The 20846-nt window shown below is 37.1% G+C and overlaps 1 protein-coding gene and 1 long non-coding RNA gene across 16 annotated transcripts in view; one reads left to right on the forward strand and one right to left on the reverse strand.

Moving 5' to 3' along the window:
- The first annotated feature begins 652 nt into the window (after positions 1 to 652).
- Positions 653 to 3796, forward strand: LOC147651663 (uncharacterized). Its single transcript, XR_015290357.1, has 4 exons — positions 653 to 928; positions 1848 to 1938; positions 2369 to 2449; positions 2855 to 3796. It is a non-coding gene; the product is annotated as an uncharacterized LOC147651663 (long non-coding RNA).
- The window catches only part of DNAI3 (dynein axonemal intermediate chain 3), a 28260-nt gene continuing 11047 nt past the window's right edge, over positions 3634 to 20846 (reverse strand). For 5 of the 15 annotated variants that reach the window (XM_023932150.2, XM_086901550.1, XM_086901549.1 and 2 more), the window contains 18 exons: positions 20541 to 20678; positions 18937 to 19136; positions 18566 to 18682; positions 17683 to 17867; positions 16648 to 16772; positions 16455 to 16544; positions 15937 to 16056; positions 14393 to 14521; positions 12236 to 12309; positions 10665 to 10812; positions 9854 to 9941; positions 9046 to 9176; positions 7649 to 7712; positions 7145 to 7275; positions 6280 to 6484; positions 5789 to 5880; positions 4426 to 4553; positions 3634 to 3857 (listed from right to left, as the gene is read on the reverse strand). In XM_023932150.2, coding sequence (XP_023787918.2) covers positions 3851 to 3857; positions 4426 to 4553; positions 5789 to 5880; positions 6280 to 6484; positions 7145 to 7275; positions 7649 to 7712; positions 9046 to 9176; positions 9854 to 9941; positions 10665 to 10812; positions 12236 to 12309; positions 14393 to 14521; positions 15937 to 16056; positions 16455 to 16544; positions 16648 to 16772; positions 17683 to 17867; positions 18566 to 18682; positions 18937 to 19136; positions 20541 to 20678 — 2172 coding nt within the window. In that variant the 3' untranslated portion in view covers positions 3634 to 3850. Of the gene's footprint in view, positions 3858 to 4307; positions 4554 to 5788; positions 5881 to 6279; positions 6485 to 7144; positions 7276 to 7648; positions 7713 to 9045; positions 9177 to 9853; positions 9942 to 10664; positions 10813 to 12235; positions 12310 to 14392; positions 14522 to 15936; positions 16057 to 16454; positions 16545 to 16647; positions 16773 to 17682; positions 17868 to 18565; positions 18683 to 18936; positions 19137 to 20540; positions 20679 to 20846 lie in introns of those variants that run through there. The other 10 variants (XM_086901545.1, XM_086901553.1, XM_086901552.1 and 7 more) reach the window with 4 other exon arrangements.

A 20846-nucleotide genomic window follows, 5' to 3' on the forward strand; every position in this document is an offset into this window, starting at 1 on the left:
CATTTGCAGTGGCTGCACACGACTTAATTCCTTAAAGACATTTAGCTTTTCAGATATTTTGTTCTTTTGTCATGTCTAAATTGACCCAATGTTTGAGTTAGATAATGCAAAAAAAAGCACTACTCCATTAGCACTCATTAAAGATGCTTGCATTTAAATTTGTTTTTTAATCTTTCATTGTCTGAAATAATCCAGATGATATAAGTGGTCACCTCTTGAATGCATGTAAGCTTTTTTGCCAGGAGGGCTCTGTAACTCGGGCCAGCAGTGCATTGCTCTGTCAACTTTAATATTTTAATATTAAAACAATGGAAATTAGTGACTTGATAAATTGTATTCATGTTAATATCATGAGGTAATTTAAATACTTTAATGTATTGTATTACTCAAACATTTCTTGCTAAAACACATTTTGTATCTTAAAAGTCCTCCTTTAATGAGATATTTCCCAAGTGCTATTTTTGTTATGTTATCCCTTATATATATATATTCTTATAGCTATTATATTTCATATAGTCAGTTATATAGTCTGGTCAAGCTGCATTCTTTTTGTGATTGTTACAGATTCTTAAGGAACAGGATTATTGTGGGAATTACCTTAATCTAGGAACTAGGAAATTGGGAGATTAAAACAACCTGCTTCTACCAAAGCAGTAATTAACTTTTTTACACAGAAGGGCAGCCTCTGCCTGTGTGTGGTTGCAGGGCAGAGCTCCTCCAAACGCTGTAGCCACAGCCAGGAGTCCCCTTTGCTGTGCTGACCTGTGCTGTTGTGTGCTTGGTGGGACTCCTTTGGCATCAGGAGCAGCTCCTGCTCACCAGGGACTGGGAGAGGTTAACGGCAGAGGGCAGAGCCTCTAGTGCAGTTCAGAGAACAAATTGTCCTTGGAGTTTATGGACTTCCTTCAGGTGTGACCTCTGCTTCCAGGTAAAGAAAATGGGTGTGGGTGCTTTTACAGAGGCAGTTCCAGAGGCTTGCACCAAAATCCCATACAAGTGGTTTTACCCAAGCACAAGCCGCTGATGGCCATGTGCAGGGCTGGGTCACAACCAAGAATTGTAGTTTGTAGTCCCCAGGGAAAATCAGAAATGCAAAGGTAGGTTTGTGCCATTCTTTGCTGCCAAGTGCTAGGGATATGATACACTTAGGTGGATTTAGGAGCAGACTAGGTCCATTTGTAGAGTTTTAATCCTTTCCTGTTTGTTTAAATAGGATTTTCCACATTCCAAACACTGCTGGTGCTGTGTGGCTGATCCACCTTTTCTCTTCTCCCCCTTTTAGCTTCCCAAAGTGCTCATTACAGGAGCATGCAAGAGGTGGGTGGGGATGGTGTGGGATGTGGACTAGTGGGGTGGCATGACCTCAGGCCGGCTTAAGCCACTGGGAACGCACATGCTCAGAAACTTCAGGGTTTTTACATCTGTCTTTCGCAATCTGTAACCTATATGTATGTTTGTTAATGCACCAGACAAGAAATGGATCTGCATCTATTCAGACATTTTCTAAAAATAGAAGGAAACATCCCCAGCAGATAGGCAGGATTTTATGGAATAAATCTATAAATCTGATAAACCAGAGACACATGTGGTATTTCTGCTGTCAGATCTTAACCCCTTCATCTTCATCCCCATCCCAAGGAATAGGATGGGGGTACTGGGATTCTTGACAGTAAGTGTATTTTGATGTAGGAAGCTGTTGTCTCACTTTCTGGAGCTAACACAAGCTGAAAGATGGTTATTTGGGGTGTGAAGGGCACTGATGTTGCACTGCCATGTAACTGATATGTTTGCTTTAAAATGTCATCCTATATAATGAATTTACTGTTTTCATTCTGCTTGTCTCTTAGAACCAAGCAGGAAAACCTTTAATGTGTCCTAACATCTTCAGGGCAAAATTGGAATGGCCTGACATGAGATGATGCAAAGCTGACCCTACAGGTAATTGAACATTTAGAATTGTATTAGACAGATAAAAGAATCCTGATGGGATGTATAATCTCATGTCTCCTGTGTTACTTGGGAATAGATGAGGAGGAAAACAGATCTCAGGAAGATTATTCCCTTTCCACTGGGGCATTCCTGCAGCTCCCCAAACTACTTTGCTCGAGGGAGGGAGGGGAGCTGATAAGCAGAATCCTGATCTGCTGCCTCTTTGGCTTTACTCTTAGGAAAACCCATATGAAATCCCTCTGTCTTTTGGAATATTTTCTTAATCAAAACTCTTAAAGAGTGCCTCTGTGGTGGGGAACAAGGCTCCTCTTGAGGCTGCTGCCTCTTCTGGGGAGTAGTAACAGAGCTGCAGTGGAGGGGGTTGGCTGGGCTTTCTAGATAAGCCATGACCATATGATTGACTTTTATTTATATGTAGTTTGCAGCCCTGTTGAATCAAAAGAAATCTGTGGAAGATATTCTGAGGTGGTATACTAATGAAGTCCAAGCCTGATAATAGGTGAGCTTTTTAATTAGTCAGTTGTATGATATTTACAAATCTGTGTAGAGCAGGCTGTTTGTTAAATATTGATTTAGCAGAGGAGCAGTGTTCTCTTCCTGTTTGTGCTGACTGCAAACACTGTGCTGCAAGTGCTAGAGACATGCTTGTTGAATTTTCCTTGGTTCATATTTACAACTAGTTCAATGTGAAGGATAAGGAATATTGCTATAATATTTAAACTTCAGAGTAGCGAACAAGAGACCATTTTTCAAACCAAGTGGCTCCAAACCTCTCTTAAATCTGACTAAAGTTCAATCAAAGTTCTAGAAGTACATGACAGGGAGATCCTGGGTGTAGAAAATTGAGGGGGCATGAATTTAACACTGCCTAACCCCAATTTGCAGTGTTTATTTTGGGTTGCAGGAGCCTCACACTGATCCCGTTTTCTCTTTGGCTGTGCTTTACTCTGACGAAGCAGAGCACTGGGGCTGGCTATTGCTTGTCAGCTGAAGATCCTCTCTGCAAATCCCCTGTGTGTCAGTTGTCTTTTGTGCTTTAGTGTCTACTGTGACCACATGGACATTTGTTTGACAGGAGTCTGTGACCCTCAAACAGTTTGGTGAGTCATGGAAAGAGTGCACTCACCCGTATAGAGTTTAATCTATCCTCTGACAGATTCAATTTCTGCCTGGCAGGCTCTGCTCAGTTACGTGGTGTCTGACCTGGCTATTGAAACCCAGTAGCAGCAGAACCACTTACCAAAGAATCCTCTCTGGATGGAGGGTGGGCATTAATATTCATGAGCTGTTACTTATTTACACAGCTTAATATTAAAACTTCTGTATAACACCATTTGATCTCTCTGAGGGATAATTGTCTTTTGACAGAAATGCAGCTACAGTGAGCTTACTAAAAGCTGTTTGTTCTAAATAATACTGACTTCTTTGAGGGAACAATATATTTTAATGGACTTGGTTTTCTGTTTGTAAGCACTTGCCAGGATTAAGTAACAATACGTTTGTAAACTGATGATAGCAAGTAAAAGTGGTTTAGAGTCCTGACAGGGCTTTGAAAACTGTTATTTAAAGAGAATATTCCTTATAACTGTATTAAGGAAAAATAGTGGGGAAACTGGGTCCAAATCAATTTTCTTTAGCCACACTGTGAGTAAAGAGATAGATAAGGTTAATGAAACAATAATATCTTGCTGCAAGATTCTTTATTTCCAAACCTAAACATCTTCTGCTGAAATAGAAGTCTTGCTGGTTCTAAAGGTGATAACGGGCTCTAAGCATCCAATGAGGAAAGTATTTCTTATCTCTAAGTCCATTGCTATCTGCTCCAATAAAATGTGTGCTCCAGAAACACAGTATAATGTACCTTTTCTTGATCCTCCATCTCTTCTTTTGTTTTCTGTGGTCATACACTGAAGGAAAAAAACCCATCAATAATGCACTATTAAGCTCTGAAACCTGTATTGACCCCATTACCTTCCAGTGGGTTGTGTCAGGGCTGTCACAAATTAATGAGAATAGGTATCACCATGGGCTACATCAATCAACCAAATAATAATAGTATTATTAAACCATTTACTAAAGAAGGGATAGGCAAAATTCTTCTGTGAGTAAAGAATGGAAGGCTGGAATCCATCCTTGTTTGAAGGAGCAATGAATATAGGGAAGTTGACAAAATATAATTTTTTGAACAAGCAGCTGGTGTAAAATAAAAAGCAAATTTATAGTTGTTAAATGTCCATAGGCTCTAATGCTCTTGCAGGGGGGTCATTTGAACAAGAAATGCATCACGTGAACTGGGACCATCTTTTCAATTCTTAAGAACTCTAAATATGAAATAAAGAACTGTTAAACAGTTCTGATTATGTCCATCCCAATTTTTTTTTTTAAATACTGTGGAAAATCCTCTCTAGCAATACAGGTGTATTTTAAAGATACAAAGAAACACAGAACTTTTTCTTAATTCCAAGTATGACATACTGTTTTCTCTGTCTCCAGTCGCATTTCAATTCTGTTTTGGCTTGAAACTTTTGATACCCTTTAAACTCCTCTTCACAGTACTTCAGGTATCTGACTTCTCTTTCAAAGTAATCAAGTACATTGGCATGCTGTAAACAGTGACAAGCAAGGGTCATTACATGCTCAGAGACAGAGATGTCTTGCTCATGATCTGAATGGTATAAATATTTTATCTAAATTGGAAATATAAATATCTCTATTTATCCCAGCAGTTTGCAGCAAAAGAATATAAAGATGTGACCAACTTCAGGCACAAAAAACCCATAAACTGCCATACTTTGGTACTGCACTATCCATTTATTTTATCTGGGATTCTGTGTTTTAGTTTTTATTAGTCTCTTCAACAGCCTGGTATTTTTCAGTGAATACTTCAGTTACAGTGAACGTAATCTAAATATTAGTGACTGTTCCTTGGTTGGTAATTCTGCACCCTAAAGAGTTTAGTTCCAAACCACAGGTAATCTGTCAGAACCAGTGTGTTTCCTCATATCGCTTAGCTCCTGCCTTGCTTTGGAGAAGTTATTTTTACTGAAATGAAGCTGCTGATGTGATGTTTTATTGCTACCTATTGCAGCTCTGTGCATGGCAAACCTTTATGGGATGTTTATAAACTATTTAAGTGCCTACATAAACATAAAACTGCAATAGCATGGGAAGATGGTTTTGTGAGTAACAGACAAGGCAGCAGGCAGGACTGCTAGACTGACACACTAGCTCAATCTTTGGCTGGGAGGTGGAGGAAAAGAAAAACTGAAAACTGTGTAGAAAAAAAGAGAAATTAAAACTGCTTGCATTGTTCCCATGGACTTTTGGTACACATAGTCCTAATTTTAAGACTGTGAATGAGTGGGAATGTTAGTAAGAGTTTTCAAAATGTGCTTTACTGAACTGGAACCAGATATGAAGATATGTAAATTGAATTACCAAATTTAAAGGAAAAAAATTAACACAAATGTGGATGAGAAGGTTTAAAGAAATATTAATTCAGTATATACACATTACTATGCACTCTGAAACATTGTTTTACTGCATGAAAGGTGTCATTTTATGGATGTGGCAAAAAATGCTGACCTCTTAATTGTGTTTTCATGTAGCCAGATTGGAACAGTGGAATTCTGCCAACTGTCACTGAGATTTCCTTTACTTGACTCTTATCTAAGCTCTGTAAAAAGCCAGCTTGGCTACAGGTGATCTTTGGAGAATATGTCTATACTGATCTCGAATGAACTGCCACTATTTGGAGGCATTTTTGTCTAGGCAGACTTGTTTCTGTGTTGGAGTTTCTGGATAAAGTGTCAAAGATTTAATAAAAATTCTTACTAACCTCATCACTTGAAGGGTGACATAGTATTTGACAGATTTCCAAAATATGCAGAACTCCAAGATTGTCAGAAACAGCCAGAAAATGCTGCTCTGCTAAAAGATATTTGACAAAAAAACCATATAAACAATCCAAATTCCAACAACAATGTGAACCTCCACCCAAAGACAAGCTACAGAGGGTTCCTTTTTTTTTTTTGTCTTTTTAGTTTATTGTTCACTGCAGCAAAAAAAAAGCAACCTTACTGCTCTGTTATTTTATTAATCCCTTTAAAGATTTTCTTTTATCAGACTTTTTTTAATGAAATATTTTCAGTTGCTTTTATGCCATGGTAGAAGACTTAGAACTGATGATCCATTTTTGTATGTATAGTGTTAAATTTGTGGAAGTATGTACTTATATAAGATCATTTGTAATAAGATTTGTGTGCCTCAGAGTCATGGGCCATTTTGTGAACAGGGCAGCACAATAAAGTGCAATCACCATCCACATACCTGAGGCACTGGAAGGGCTGATGAAAGTGATGATTGATTTGGAGATGTTCTGGAAATAAGATGGCTCATGAGTTTTCTTCAGTAAATCCCAAATATCTATATTTCCATTGTCTCTGCCAATGAAGAAAACTCCTGGTCTTGTTAAGGACCATTGTCCTGCCGTGTATCTTCCTGCAGAGCAGCTTGACTGAAGGATTGGTCCATTCTTAATTTTTTTTGAAAACAAATAAAAGATAGACCTAACAATCAAACAGTACTATCAATTCACTACTTCAAATCTCCTGTCTTTGGAAAATGCTCAAAATTTAAATGGTCCCATAACAAAAATTATATCAATGGCAAAATTCCTACCACCTGCTGCAGATTAAAAGGATTGTGGGGAAGTAAAAACCTGGTGTCTCACTTCCAGTCTCTTCAGGTAACCTGTCTGCTGTTAAAACCTGTGGTCTGGAAATTTTGTCAGGTGCAGCTAACCTGGAGTCCTGCATGAGACAAACTTGAAAAAAAACCCCCATGTTTCTTTGTCTTCACATGATGAAAAAACCTTGTCCTAAAATACAAGTTCTTCAGATTTGTTCAGCATGCATTTCCCTAGCAGGAGAAATGGATAGTTGGGAAGCTATGTTTTTTACAAAGTTGGAATTTAAGAAGGTCACTTTATTTCTTCTGTAAAAAGCAGGTTTCCTAAGCTTTATCTAAAATAGTTTTCTGATATGAAGAAGATGAAGCTTCTTTTATATCTGTTTTGTTTCTAGGATATGAAGCTTCATGACTTACACATTTCTGAAAATACAGTCTCTGAGCCTGTTATAGTCCTGTCTTGTATACCTATCACAAATGCCACAGCCGTCTTAAAGTAACTTACTGTAACTCCTTCTTTCCAAATGGCAAACTTCTGGCCTCCAATGCTTAGAAAGATGTCTTTAAAAAATGGAGATTTCTGGAGAGTGTTGATAGTTTCGGTGTGGAGGGCATATTTCTGGGAGTGCTTCTGACCTAATGGATGAAAAAGGTAGTTGCTTGTTACTAGTGCCTTAGGGATTAAGAAACAAGAGTGCAGGACCTACCACAGGCCTGGAAGATACCAGATTTTTTTGCTCACAAGGTACAGGAATTTGATTTGCCACAAATCTAGTTACTTCGTGAGTTGTGCCAATATCTCTGTGCTATTTTGTCACACCATCCAAAGTGCTTGCCCTTTTGAAGGTAGACTGTTAAATCCAGGTGTTATCAGTGAGAGAGGCTATTAGAGCGATGAGCAAGAGCCTTAAAAAGACAGAGTATAGACTCTGTATATAAAATAAACAAATATTTTAAAGTTACTGACTTATATTAAGACTTAAACATGTATTGAGAAACTTGAACTTACTAACTGGTTTTGTTGAATTAATATCAGTTTTCATTTTCCAGTCATAATAAACAATTTCTCCATCCTGTAATGCAAAAAAAATCAAGCAAATGCTAATGTTAGAGCTTAGTAGCTTATTTCAAAGTGACTTATTTTTAAGCTGGGACTGTTCTTAATTATAACTTGATGCAAAGATTATATTTTGCCTTTTCTTTTATATACCTTTTATATAGCTTTTATGGATCCTCAGTATTCTTAGCATGCATACTTGTAATTCCTCCAGTTTGATAGTTTAGCATAGCCCTAGTATTCTGTTTGGCCAGGAGACCAAACATCCTAAAGGCCTTGTAGTAGGAGGCTGGAAAACGCTGCGCTGTCTTGGGAAACCAAGGTCCTCTCTAGAACATATCCTGTAAGCCAGAGATTTGCCCAATCCAGGGGGAATTCCTCAGATGGGGGACTATCACACCATCCATCCAGGCCTCCCATTAGGGCATCCTTGTTAGATATGCTCATTTGTAAGGTCTATAAATTGTATAGGCAATCTGTTGTGTGTGCATTGCGGCGCATCCCACCTTGGTGAAGTGGTGCACCATAAGGATCCTTATTAAAATACCCAGGAAAAAAACCCTTATCCCTTAACTGTGTCTGGTCCTCAATTTTTAAGGCCAGGGAAAGGCATCTCCATCATTAAATATAATCTGAGTAAATGAAAACCTGAATTTGCAGCCAATGACTGAAAACACAGTAAAGTTTTGCGTCACCATTTTTCAGTTATGTATTATCAAAACAGCTTTACTTGTCATGATGTATGTAGGCAGTCCTTCCTGCAGAATTAGGTGCTTGGTTTTGATAGTTCATGCTTTGTTCCAGTATTTGGGGAAAAGGTGACTGGAAGCAAAAAGGTTGCTAGAAGCCTAATTTTCATTTCCATATGAACTCAGAACTGGAAAGACCCATGAATTTTAGTAGCATAAGGTAGGTATGTAGCAGGCTATGAACAACTGAGATTTCCTAAAGTGAAATTAAGTTGGGGGGCAAACTGTAGAATAAATGTTTTCACATGACATGTGAGAAAACACTAGAAGAAATTACTAATCTTATATGTTCTGGAATAAGGGAGTACTCTTTGGTTAATAATAGGTGGTTAAGCTCAACATATTTTGGAAATGTCTTCTAATTCCCCTCTTGAAGTAAGGGTTCATAGTCTCTCGAATATGGGAGGTTTATTATTTTTTAAGCATGTAGTTTAAAGTATTAAAGTGGAATTAAAAGGTGATATGTTCCGAGAGATCTTTTTAGTTACACCTGAAGAAAACATGCAAGTCCATACATTTGTGAAAACTCTGTTATTTAGCTGTTCAGTCTTTCTAATATCTTGGATTAACATTTTAATTGGTGCTTTAATTGGTACTTACTTCATTTCCAACAAAAAAGTCTGTGGATATATTCTGTAGCACTGCCAGATTTTTGCTTGAAGAAGCACTCATCTCTGTATATGGCTTCTGTTTAATGGGTGCTCTTAGTGATCTCAGAGATTTTGCCTTCCCTGGGAGACAAAAGTTACATCTTCTTGTTACACACTGGAATTTATTAGACCAAGCAAGTCCTTTGTCTTGTGAATGTAGTTTGTGGATAAGGAGAATTTGAAGAAGAGATACGAAGAAAGACTGCCAAGTAAAGCAGTAGCTCTGTAGGTTTACTGTTTCCTGGTGGAGTCTCCCCATTGCTGCAGCCCTGAAGTCGGTGTTTCTTATATCCAGACAATACTTAGGGTAGCACCACCCTGTTCTTTTCCAGTTTTACACAACACCAGCGTCTCCTCGGGAGCTGCCCTTACATGTCACCCATAGCTGCCGCAACCAGGAGCTAATATCTCTGCTCCAGGGAATGGATTATGTTTCTAAAAATAGCTTTCTGTAATAGCTGAAAAGGACATATTGTTTCAGGGATAAAGAGATTGGGTGTGGGATTTGCATGGGCTTTTAAGTGAAACTGGATAGAGTCACTGTGTATATGGAATTGCTCAGTTTGGATTTTTACATGTACATCTCTTTATGGTCATTACATGTTGGTCACACACGGAGTACCACTATACTTAAGAATTCTTTTTCTCCAGGTGTGCTTAACTATACAGTATGTTGTTGCTCAGCTTTTATTATGTATATACTGAAATACAAGCTTATTAAAAACATTTTCCCCTGTAAGGTGTAATAAAAATATTACCTGGAGGTTTGTAATGATACTCCAGTTCCCTTAAACTCATTCTGATGGGACCATACTCTGTGTTGTTATCCCTTTCACGCAGATTTATCTGTTCAGAAAGAAGTGCATTTGCTAAACCATTTTGTCAGATCTTTGAGGTACAAGTCAAAATTTCTTTCTGCTGTAATGCTACAGATCTTTGCAGAGTTTGTAATACTCCACAAACAGTATCTGCTGCCTCACAAGCATGGAGAAAATGCTCTCTGTGTTACCTTTTTCCTGTAACAATTTTGCTTTCTTTCTAGCAAAATAACCCAGTAATCATGCTTGTTCAAAAACATTTCCAACTGCAGGTATTCTGAGCAGCACAGGTCAGCATGTCTAAAATTATTAACTTCTTTTTCTTACCTGACATTGCTTTCAGCCTCACTTTTTTCACAAACTGTTTTCATGAGACTGAATGTTGGTTTGCTAGTAATTATGATTCTGCTGACCATGACCACGTTCCACTATTTGGGATCCACTGAGATAGACAGCACAGCATCTGAAAAGGTTGACAGGAGCTTCCACTATTTACACAACTACTTTTGCACCTACTGCAGTTCTTTAGAAGCAGTCATGCTGTTTCTTATTAATTAGCTTTTCAAAATGCGTTTTATTGAAGTTTCAAAGGAATGTCGAAGTATTTAACTTCAGAATCAGGAAAAAAAATCACAAGGAAGTCACAATTTGCTGGAAAAAGAGTTGTGAAGCAAAAGATTACGTTCCTATGGAGTTCTGGCCATGTCTACAGTTTGGCTCAATCCCCATGTTCTGTATTTGTGGACACTACCTTTATGAGAGGTTTCCAGGAGAGATCTAAATCCTCATCAGAGTCTGGAACATCATGGGGTATGTGAGATCTTTTCTCCTCCTTTATTTTTTCAGATAAAAATTTTTCACGTTGTTCGATGGATGGAATATCCCAAAACAATATTGAGCTGCAAAATAATTGCATAACATATATTGTATAGTGTTTTAGTTTGCAGCTACATGCACTTTTCCTTACATTTTAAAGCTTGAGGTTTTTTTAATCTTTTATCTTCAAGCTTTATGTAACAGTAGAGACTGAAAATCAGACAAAGGCTAACAAGGATAATAATTACTTCTTTTCTTCTTTTGTAAATGATGAAATCTATTTCTTTATTCACCCTTTCATCAGTTAATTATACCAAAGCAGCTAGATAGTATTCATACAGTTTGCTTATGGACAGTTATTGGGTCAACTTACTGGCACTGCCTGGGTGAAATTCCTGAAGGCTGTAGCAGGTAATTTAGTAACTCAGATTGAAAATCAGTCCAAATTTTTGTGTGCACCAATTAATTTGCTGACATTCAAGGCAAATGGTTTAGCTTGTATCTGTCATCTCATTGGAATCTTCAGCCCTCTGCTTGTTCCTTTTGTTCTACTCTGGACATTTACCCAAAGGTTTAATGCAGCAAATGAAACTTTCCTCATTGCTGATACCTCTTTCCCTTTTCTAACAGGAGTTGCTCAGGGACCTGTGCTCTTCAAGTATGACATTACAGTGACTTCCCTGTTCTTAACTTCAGATAAATACTTTCAATTTGGAACCCTCGTAGCTGAGTAGTTAAAATAATTTCTTCTACGTGTATTACTTGCATTACACTGCAAATGTATTAAGAACTGCATTTGCAATCTAACTTCTCATTTAATTTTTCAAAGTCTTCTGTTATTTGATTAGGAAAAATAACTTTGCACAATTATAAAGTTTTGCTCTCTCTGACCCTCTCTTTGATGTAACTAACAAATACATGACAGCACCCAGCCATGCAGCCTTGAAGCCTTAAGCCTTCTGACATCACGAAAGCTTAACATTTATTTCCACTTTTTGCATTCTGCCCCCTTGCTAGTCTTTCACACAGAATAGTAACTATCATGACTTTTTGGTCGACAAAAGAGGAGATTCACAAAGAGTAATTCTGCCAGCTAAATCTCCAAATTTATATAGAGTTTACAATATTTCTGTAGAAATAGGCCTTAGAATCAATCTTTTTAACATCTTTTTGAGCATGTCACCCAAACAAGTGTCACACAAATAAGTGTGGGGATGTGGCTTTCCAGGGTAACACATGTGTGATAAACACTCTTCTGAATGGGGTATCCACAGAATATAAACATATATCTGCAAGAGTTTTCAGTTAATAAACTCTTAATACCATTACTGTAGAGGGTTTAACTAGGCAAGAATGCAAAGTGCTTGTCTTCTGCATATGGAATTTCAGCCACTCAGGATATGTTGATAGGGTTCCAGAAATGTGCTAGTGAAATCATGGATTATGCCTCATAAAGTTTTTCAAAGGAAACTGGAAGATGTTTTGTAGAGTATATATTGTATATACCAATCAGGGGAGCAGGTTACAAGCTGCAGATTATTTTCATCTCTGTTTTCAGAAGCACCACCCTTTTGGCTGTCCTGAAAATAACAACAATAATTATTATGGGGAAGAAGATGATGAAAGACAAAAATCACACTCTGATGAGTAAGTACTTCAACACATAAAACAGGCTACTAGAAATTAAGTCACTGTTTCTGCTTGGGTAAGGTTTGAAAATGAGGACTTATTAATTTGCAGTTATAAAATCAAGCTATTTTACAAATGTGCTTCATGTGAACTGATACCACCTTTGCCTGCTACATACCTAAAATTCTAAATTAGAATTTTAATTCTAAATTAAATTAGAAAATTAGAATTTAAATTCTAAATTAGAATAATCCTGCTAATTTAGCAGGATAAATACTTACTGGTACCACTGCAAGTCAGGCCCTCTTTAATTTGCCATATTTGTAACTTTTTTTAATGCAGCTTAACCAAAGAGCCAGTAATTGAGAAATTTATCTCCAACAGTTAAGTGTAGTGGGAGTGATGTCTCTTTGCCAAATTTACACCATGGGTCATCTATTTTAAATTATCACTTGGCTAGACCTCACTGTGGGATTGTAGTGGTGCCTTCAAATGTTAATTATTAATAGTTTAATTTGTGTATGTGGGCTTGTGCAGGTTTTATATTATTTATCATTTACCTAGTAGTTATTTGTTTATAAAAAATTAATTTTAATTACTCAGGAAAATAAAGGTGTCAGAGGTAATAAGGAATTATAAGCTAATCAAATCTAACTTCCAGTATATAAAAAATGAACATATTTCGGCAAAAACTGTACTTATCAATTATGTGGCAAAATTTCAGCGTTTGTTTGTTTGTTTTTCTTTGTTGATGTTTTTTTGTTGTTGGGGGTTGGTTTGTCTGTTTTTTGTTTAAGCCAAATTAGGCCTACTCTATTTTTCATTCATTATTTTGTCTACCTGGAATCACAATGGTAGTAATGCAGCCAGGCAAAGCTGAATTACGTTTCGGATGTAACATGGACTAATTTTTCATTATTATGTAATCATAAAACTGCTGATTTTAGGAATTGTGCCATAAAAACTGCTATGTCGTGCAACGGCTGACATATTCCATGTTTATATAACAAAAGTATGTCCCAGTACATGCTGCTAAATACTGGCAAAATGTCTCCTTTGTCAGTGTTATTTATTAAGCAAGTGTTTTCTGTATCTGATATCCCAGATGAACACAAAAACAGCCTTCTGAGCCTAAGCTTTGGCTAAAAAAACCCCACCCAAACAACAAAAACCACAACAATGTTCTGCTATCCAATCCCTTTCTTCATGCTTTACATCTGGTACCAGTTAGTATCCATGACTATTACTCTATAAAATAAAAATGAACAGTGGTATCAGCTGACATTTTATGATATGTATGTGCCCCTTTTCTCACTTTTCTGGAAATGCCACTAAGGACTGTAATGTCTGTGAAGTCTTAAATATTTTTATCAAAAATTTATTGATATATAATTTCCATAAACCTTTTAAAGATTTTAATTTTTCTTCTTCTTGGACAGTTTTTCCACTATCATTACTTTGTATTTGACTGCATTTGCATTTCAAATTAATTTAGCACCATTTACAATAGTTTGATAGTAAATCAGCACCCAGTGTTCCTGTTGGATCCTTTCAGTACATAGACCCTAAGTGCTTTGGAGCTCTAAAACCATAATGGATAAAGTAAGTTTTGAGTACAGTTTTTGAGGCAGCATCTAGAAAAATTAAGGTGACTACAATAACACCATTCTTGGGTATCCAGATATTTAGGTAATTAAGTTATTTCTTGGAATTCTTAGTGACAGGCTAGATTGCTCATAGTAGAAATTCAATACATTTTAAGTATGGCAGGCTTACTATAATTTTGAATTAAAATTTTCTGTAAAGTTAAGGAAATTTTTTGCAGTATGAACAGATTAATATCAGACTGAGAGCACAGCACAGTTGTAAAGCACAATGAACAGGACAAGAGGTAGCAGATTATTAGTATCTACTAAATGCAGTGAGAAATAATGAATACAAGTAATTAACTGGTATTTTCTCTTGAGTTTGCATTAGGATTTCTGAGGTAGTAGATTAGAAAAGCAGTAAAAAGAAGTGGATTTTTAAGCTCACCTCAAAGTTACATGGTAGCCAATGTACATCTGTTGCTGGCTTTGTATGACTATATGGTATGGAAGAGGCTGCACAGTGTCTCACTAGAGATGGCTTTGTGCTACTCTGCTGGACATGCCTAGGTGACAGCTAGAAATGTTTTAAGAAAAGATATCTAATTGTATTTTCAAAATAAAATAGTAAATCTATCAAAGAATAAAGGTTACTTTGCATTCTCTTACCACTTTTTCATGTATTTCAGATCAGTTCATAAAACTTTCTAGGGGTCTAACACCTTCCATTTGGGAAAAAAAAAGTAAAAAAAGCATCAAAACAAGCCTTTGGACATTAAGCTCTAAAAAGAATTCCACACGCCTCCACAGACATGCAGGCATCATTAATGTCTCCTCTCCTCTTAGGTCTTTCTTCTGCTTATCCTCTGTCCTTTTCACTGAAATAGTCTTCTCATCTTCCAAGCTGCCTTTTCGCTGTTCATGAACATCTCGAATACTTTCAGTATTGCACTCAGTAACAAACAGTATCTGTATTTGATAGGCTTTTTAAGGTAGGAGTGGAGGGTATATTGCTGCCCATTAAAGAACAGACTCACTGGAACATAACTTGCACAAAATGAGTAAATCTAATAATCTGTACGATTCAGGTAGATGATTGGTAGACAATCAGGTACCGTGATAATTGTGATGATGTTCTGATTTCATGAATTCATCAGGTTTCTTATCCTTTCTAGTGTTTCATTGCCAAGATTATCTACTCCTCTCTTCTGAGTCAAGATACCTTCACCCATTTCTCCCCCACAAACATACACATACACTGCAATATACTCACAACAGAAGCATTTACCATATTAACAGCTGTTATTTTTTCATAGAATTATAGAATGTTAAGGAGTTGGAGTGGACATTAAAGATCATCTAGTCCTGGTCCCCTAGCCATGAACAGGGACACCTCCCAATAGACCAGGTTGCTCTAGGCCTTATCCAACCTGGTTTTGAACACTGTCAGGGTTGGGGTGTGCATAGCCTCCCTGGGAAACCTGTGCTAGTGTCTCACCACCCTCACAAAGTAAACAATTTCTTCCTAATACCTAACCTACATTTTCCGTCTTTTAATTTTTACCCATTACTCATTGTCCTGTCCCTACAGTTGCAAACCAATAGTCCATCTCTGGCTTCCCTCTAGATTCCCTTCAGGTCCTGGAAGGTTGCTCTGAGGCCTTCATGAAACCTTCTCTTTCCCAGGCTGAACAGCCCCAACTTTCTCAGCCTGTCTTTGTAGAGGAGGTGCTGTAGTGCTCTTATCAACTTTGTGGCCCTTCTCTGGACTTGCTCCAACAGTTCAATGTCCTTCTTGTGTTGGGGGCACCAGAGCTGGAGGCAGTGCTCTGGGTGGGATCTAGCCAGGGCAGAGGGGAAGAATCCCCACCCTTGCCTTTCTGGCCACACTGCTTTGGATGCAGCCCAGGATTCAGCTGGTGTTCTGTGCTGCCACTGCTCACAGTGGGAAACCCCTGTACACCATTATCCAACCATCAGACCCAGAATTACCTCAGTCACCCTTGCTGCTGCTACTCTTGGCTCATCCTCTGAGGATTCAATAATTTCATCAGCAACAGGCTTTGCACTTTGCAGCTTTCCTTCATGTTTAGAAATATCCCACAGTACAACCTACATACAACATACAATGAGAAATAAGTACATTACAAATTGTACTTGTGTATGTGTATAAATGCACAGTGCATTAATACTCTCTACACTAGATTTTATGAAGTCTTTAAAGTATTTTCTCTTCAGTCTGATGCAATCAGAAGAAAGGTTACATTTCTCTCTAAAAAAAAAGTCTTTACAACTTGACCTATTTATCAGTAGTACAAAGAAGCATCGTGCGGTAATGGCTCAGCTATGGACTAACCAGACATAGCTTCAGTCCAGGAAAAGAGAACTTTAAGACTATGACATCTGTCTTCTGTCTCTATGTGTTACTATGGATGTTGAGTATATCTCTTCACCCTTATTTTTATACTGGAAAAAAATACAGAAATATGCAATTTTAAAGAGCAACAAACCTGTCCGTCGACACAGCCACCAGCAATGATGTTTGGATTACTTGGACTGAACTGAAAGCAGTAAATGTCTTCAGGAGCCTTCAACACCAACTAGAGAGAAGAAAAACAAGATAGTTGAGAAATACAGTCACACCATTTGTTTGTTCTCATGTTATTTAAATACTTGGCATATTTAAAAGTCTTGATTAAATACCTGGAGGCAGATAGGGTCAAAAAAACTCAAGATAAGTATAGCTGACTGGTGTGGCAATGATTTATTAGAGAGGTTAACTTGCTCTTCATATGAAGGCTGCTCTCTTGCTGACAGTGCTATAATCCCTAATCAAAAGAGAAAATAAATTTTCTCAAAAGAGACAATTCAAGTTTCAACACATTGATAATTATTCTAAATGACTTATACCTTCTCAATACAGTGAGAAAAACTCACAAAGCAGGAAAGAAAGCCTAAATAAACAACCATGTTTCTTTCTTTTCAGATCAGCTTTGAGGACACCACTTTTGTTACTTACTTAACATTAAGTTTTTTTAAAATGAGTTATAGAGCCGATGCATCGGGATAAAACTCCTCTTTTTTTTTTGCTCGTGCTCCTCAGTGGTGCAATACTGCACCTGAAATGATGTGACAGTCATATAGTCCTGGCCACCCATCATGAAAACAACTCTTTGTAACCCAATTCATTTTCTTGCCCAGGCTGCAGTATTGGCTAGTACTATGCTGGGAGCAGGGGCATTTATATAGAACTTAATTGTGCCATTAGTTCTGGCCATGCAGATCAATAACCCACAGCAGGGAGCAGGAGCTGACGATTTGTATGTCCTGTGATGTTCCCTGGCACTCGGCAGAGCCATGTCCTGTTGTGGCTGTGGCATTCCAGTACTAGGTACCGGGAGAGCCAGGCACAGGCACAAGCACAATGGTATGTAGGGCCATCTGAAGAGTCTGGCACAACAACCCTGCTTCAATGAGCCTCATGGAGGGAAATTTCTCTTGCCCATGATCTCCACTTATACAATAGGGTAAAGGACTTTGCATGGCCCATATAAATTCTACAAAGATTTTGTCTCATTTTTCATTTTGCCTCAAATTGGCAATTCAAACAGGGATACTAAATCAGTTTTGATTTCTTTTTAAATTTGAAAGCTGATGATTTTATGAAAGATGCATATTTTATAGCTGTCATATAATACCCATCATTAAAGACTCAAATCAGTACTGTAAGTGCATTACCATAAATGGTTGGATGCCAGCGAATGCAGCTAATGGTTCTATTCTTGAGATACTGCACATCTGTAAATGATTGGTATGCTTTAAGATAAACATCTGGCTGGCCTTCTTCTTGGTCTTCTGCTAGGGCCTTCCAGTCATCAAAAAAAACATTCATAATTTCATTTTGCTGCAATGCAATTTCCACTCTGTTTTGGGAAAAGAACAGTTAACACTTTAATAATCCAGATGTGACTACTCAGTAGTAGAATTACAAATATTTCTGTAAAGAGGTAGCTCTTTTTTTCACAAAATTATGATCACATTATTTAAAAAATCAAGTATTAAGTTCTCAGTGAAGTATCACTGCAAGGAAACATGCTTCTGTTTAAATAGAAGTAACTACTGTACCAAGAATTTAACTCAGGTTCTTTGTGGACCAAGTACAGAGCAATTGTCCAATTATTTGTGCAAAAAATGTCATTAAGTAGGACTTGTCCCACTTAATGGGACATGGATAAGGGCACAATCATAGGTAGAACAGCATCTTTGCTTACTGCACAACCATCTGCTTGAATGTTCAGTGTTTAAAAGATCAGCTTTGCAGTTTGTTTGAAAAATGTATCACTATCAACTTCAGCAGTTCTGATACCTATACAAAACAACATTATATATCTATAGTATAATAAAAAATAAATATAACATGTCTATATAGCATAGACTTCAAAGAAACAAGTATAAAGTTATTATTTGTTAATATTAGAATAATAAAAAATTAAAAATGTTTATGGAAACAAAAAATAAAATTTATATTTGACCAGACCAATGATCCATTCAGACAAGAGTACTTGCTTGTATTTTGTATTATTTCCAGTAGTCTTTAAATGTATTGCTTCAATAATTTTACCTTATATGTACTGCTGTAAGAAATTGTTTCAGCTTCTCAGATGACAGACTCTCTGCTTTTGCTTCATTTGACAACTGCCTAGTACAATACTGCGTGGATGCATTTTTTGGATAGGTCCTACACAATTGGAATAAATTTGAATGTAAATATAGAAAACATTTCAAAGACAGAAACCTGTGTAATGTGTAAAATTTAAATATATAGTTTTTCTATAAACTTTTTAGAAAATATTTAAGAAAAAAGATGCAAAACAGAGCATCCAATTTTGTTCTATTAATCAGTTTGTAACTGAGTAACTCCAGAATTTTAGTTGATATAAGAAACAGTGCATAGCTTAATAAATAAGCTGATAAATGTTTTCTCATACTTACCATTTTGTCTGAGTACTAGCTTCTCTTAGTTTTGGAACCATCTGCACCCCCACATCCCTTTCAAGCATTTTAATACTGAAAGTATCGTCTTCATAGGCTGTGCATTCAGCATACATCTCTTTGTCGTCTGAAGCATTCTTGTCAGTAAACGTAATCGGTGCACCAAACATCCTGCGAACTCGAGAGACCTTGTACTTAATCTGGAAAAGATACATTTCCATGGCTAGCAGAAAAGAAAGTTTTTGGGAAACTCATTCTTTAAAATGACTGGATTCATATAATTGTGGAATTGTGGGATTTCAGTGTTGAGCTGACTCATATTTCTCCATTTTGAAATTCTGAAGTGCTCTTATAAATAAACTACATATATAATAGAAAACAAGTTTGTAATTATTGTAGCAGTTCTGGATTACTGCTAGTATGTCAAGAGAATTACATTTTCTAATTCATCCAATATCAAAACTGCACATTTAATTAAAGCATTGATTTGCAGGAAGCCTTATGTGATACTGAATTAGGCTTCCAAGACCCAACTTTTCAGCTCTTCCCTCTTGGTGGAATTCTCAGCATTGGGTGAGGTATTTCAACTTCCCTTGCAGTGCCTAGGGTGAGAAAAGTACTCTGAAGAAGATGCAAAAATGTTTGGAGGGTTTTCTTTATGCTGAGAACTAGGAAGGATGAAGAGACATGTCTTGACTTCTGCCCACAAAGAGTGGCACTTGATTTCAGGCAGTAGAGAGGTACTGCTTTGTCTTGGATTCATATCCAGGTACTTTTTCCCAGCACCTCACACAGAACTGGAAAGGAAAGTAGGCTAAAAATACTTTTGAGTAGACCTTGCCAACAGTGCAGAATACATTCACAGTCCAAGTATTCTGTATTAAACTGAATGACTATGAAATAGCTTTAGAACAATCAGACTCCTTTTTAGGTGTAAGCAAGATGTCCAGTTGCTGAGAACTATCAGAGAACTATGAGAACTGGCTAACTAACTTGGCCAATCTTCCCTGAAAAGAGCTACTAAATAAAAATTACTCCTGGACAGTTAGATGCTTGGAGATGCCCCACATATCACAAGTTAGGTAATAGCTTTGAGTGGACCTACTTTTTGGACATATAATTATTTTTTTTTCTCTCTCTGTATATATATATGTAATCTGTAGATGTAATTAATCAAATGTATATGTAATTAATCAAATATGTCCTCCTATAAAATCAGCTTGTAATAGCTGTAGCTGCTTAAAAAGTGTTGCATGCTACTTAAATGCCATCCCTTTACTGGAACAGTTCATTGAGCTTCATGGAAACAGAGCAATGACTCTGTTATCCAACCATTTGGTAAATTGAGCAAAAAGTGGCAGAGGTGCCAGTGACCAGAGATGATCAGGACTTTTGAACTTACACCTTAAAAAGTAGTTATGTCCAATGCAGTGATACATGCCTTATCTACAAGACTTAAAGAGAACAGAGTTCAAAACAAAAGTTTCTGCAGCACTTTCAGCTTTTGTTAAAAGTTTAGTTATTTCTCTATTTCTCTCTGATAGTTTTCTTAAAATATAGGGGGTTTACTTTTATTTGATTGACTAACATCTGTCGATTCTGACCTTTGTATCCCTTTCTTTAACAGATTCTTCTTCAACTTCCTTTTCGCTGCCAAGGGAAACCCAAGGTTTGTGGACTTCCAGAGTTTCTTCTTTATTCTCTCCTTCTGTTTCTTCTGTTTCTTCCTCAGTTACTAAAGACTGTGATATCAAACAGTAAGAAATGGTACTTTTTCCAAAATCTGTTACTGAAATGTAAGTATTAACTAGAAACCCAGTCTTCTGTTTTCACTCACACACTCTTTACTTTCATCTCAGTGCAGTGAGTCTGGGTATACTGTGCCTCTGGGTAGGGCTGGCTAAGGTCCT

Source organism: Cyanistes caeruleus, chromosome 9 (genome assembly GCF_971803275.1).
Source record: "Cyanistes caeruleus chromosome 9, bCyaCae1.hap1.1, whole genome shotgun sequence".
In the NCBI taxonomy this organism is placed as follows: domain Eukaryota; kingdom Metazoa; phylum Chordata; class Aves; order Passeriformes; family Paridae; genus Cyanistes; species Cyanistes caeruleus.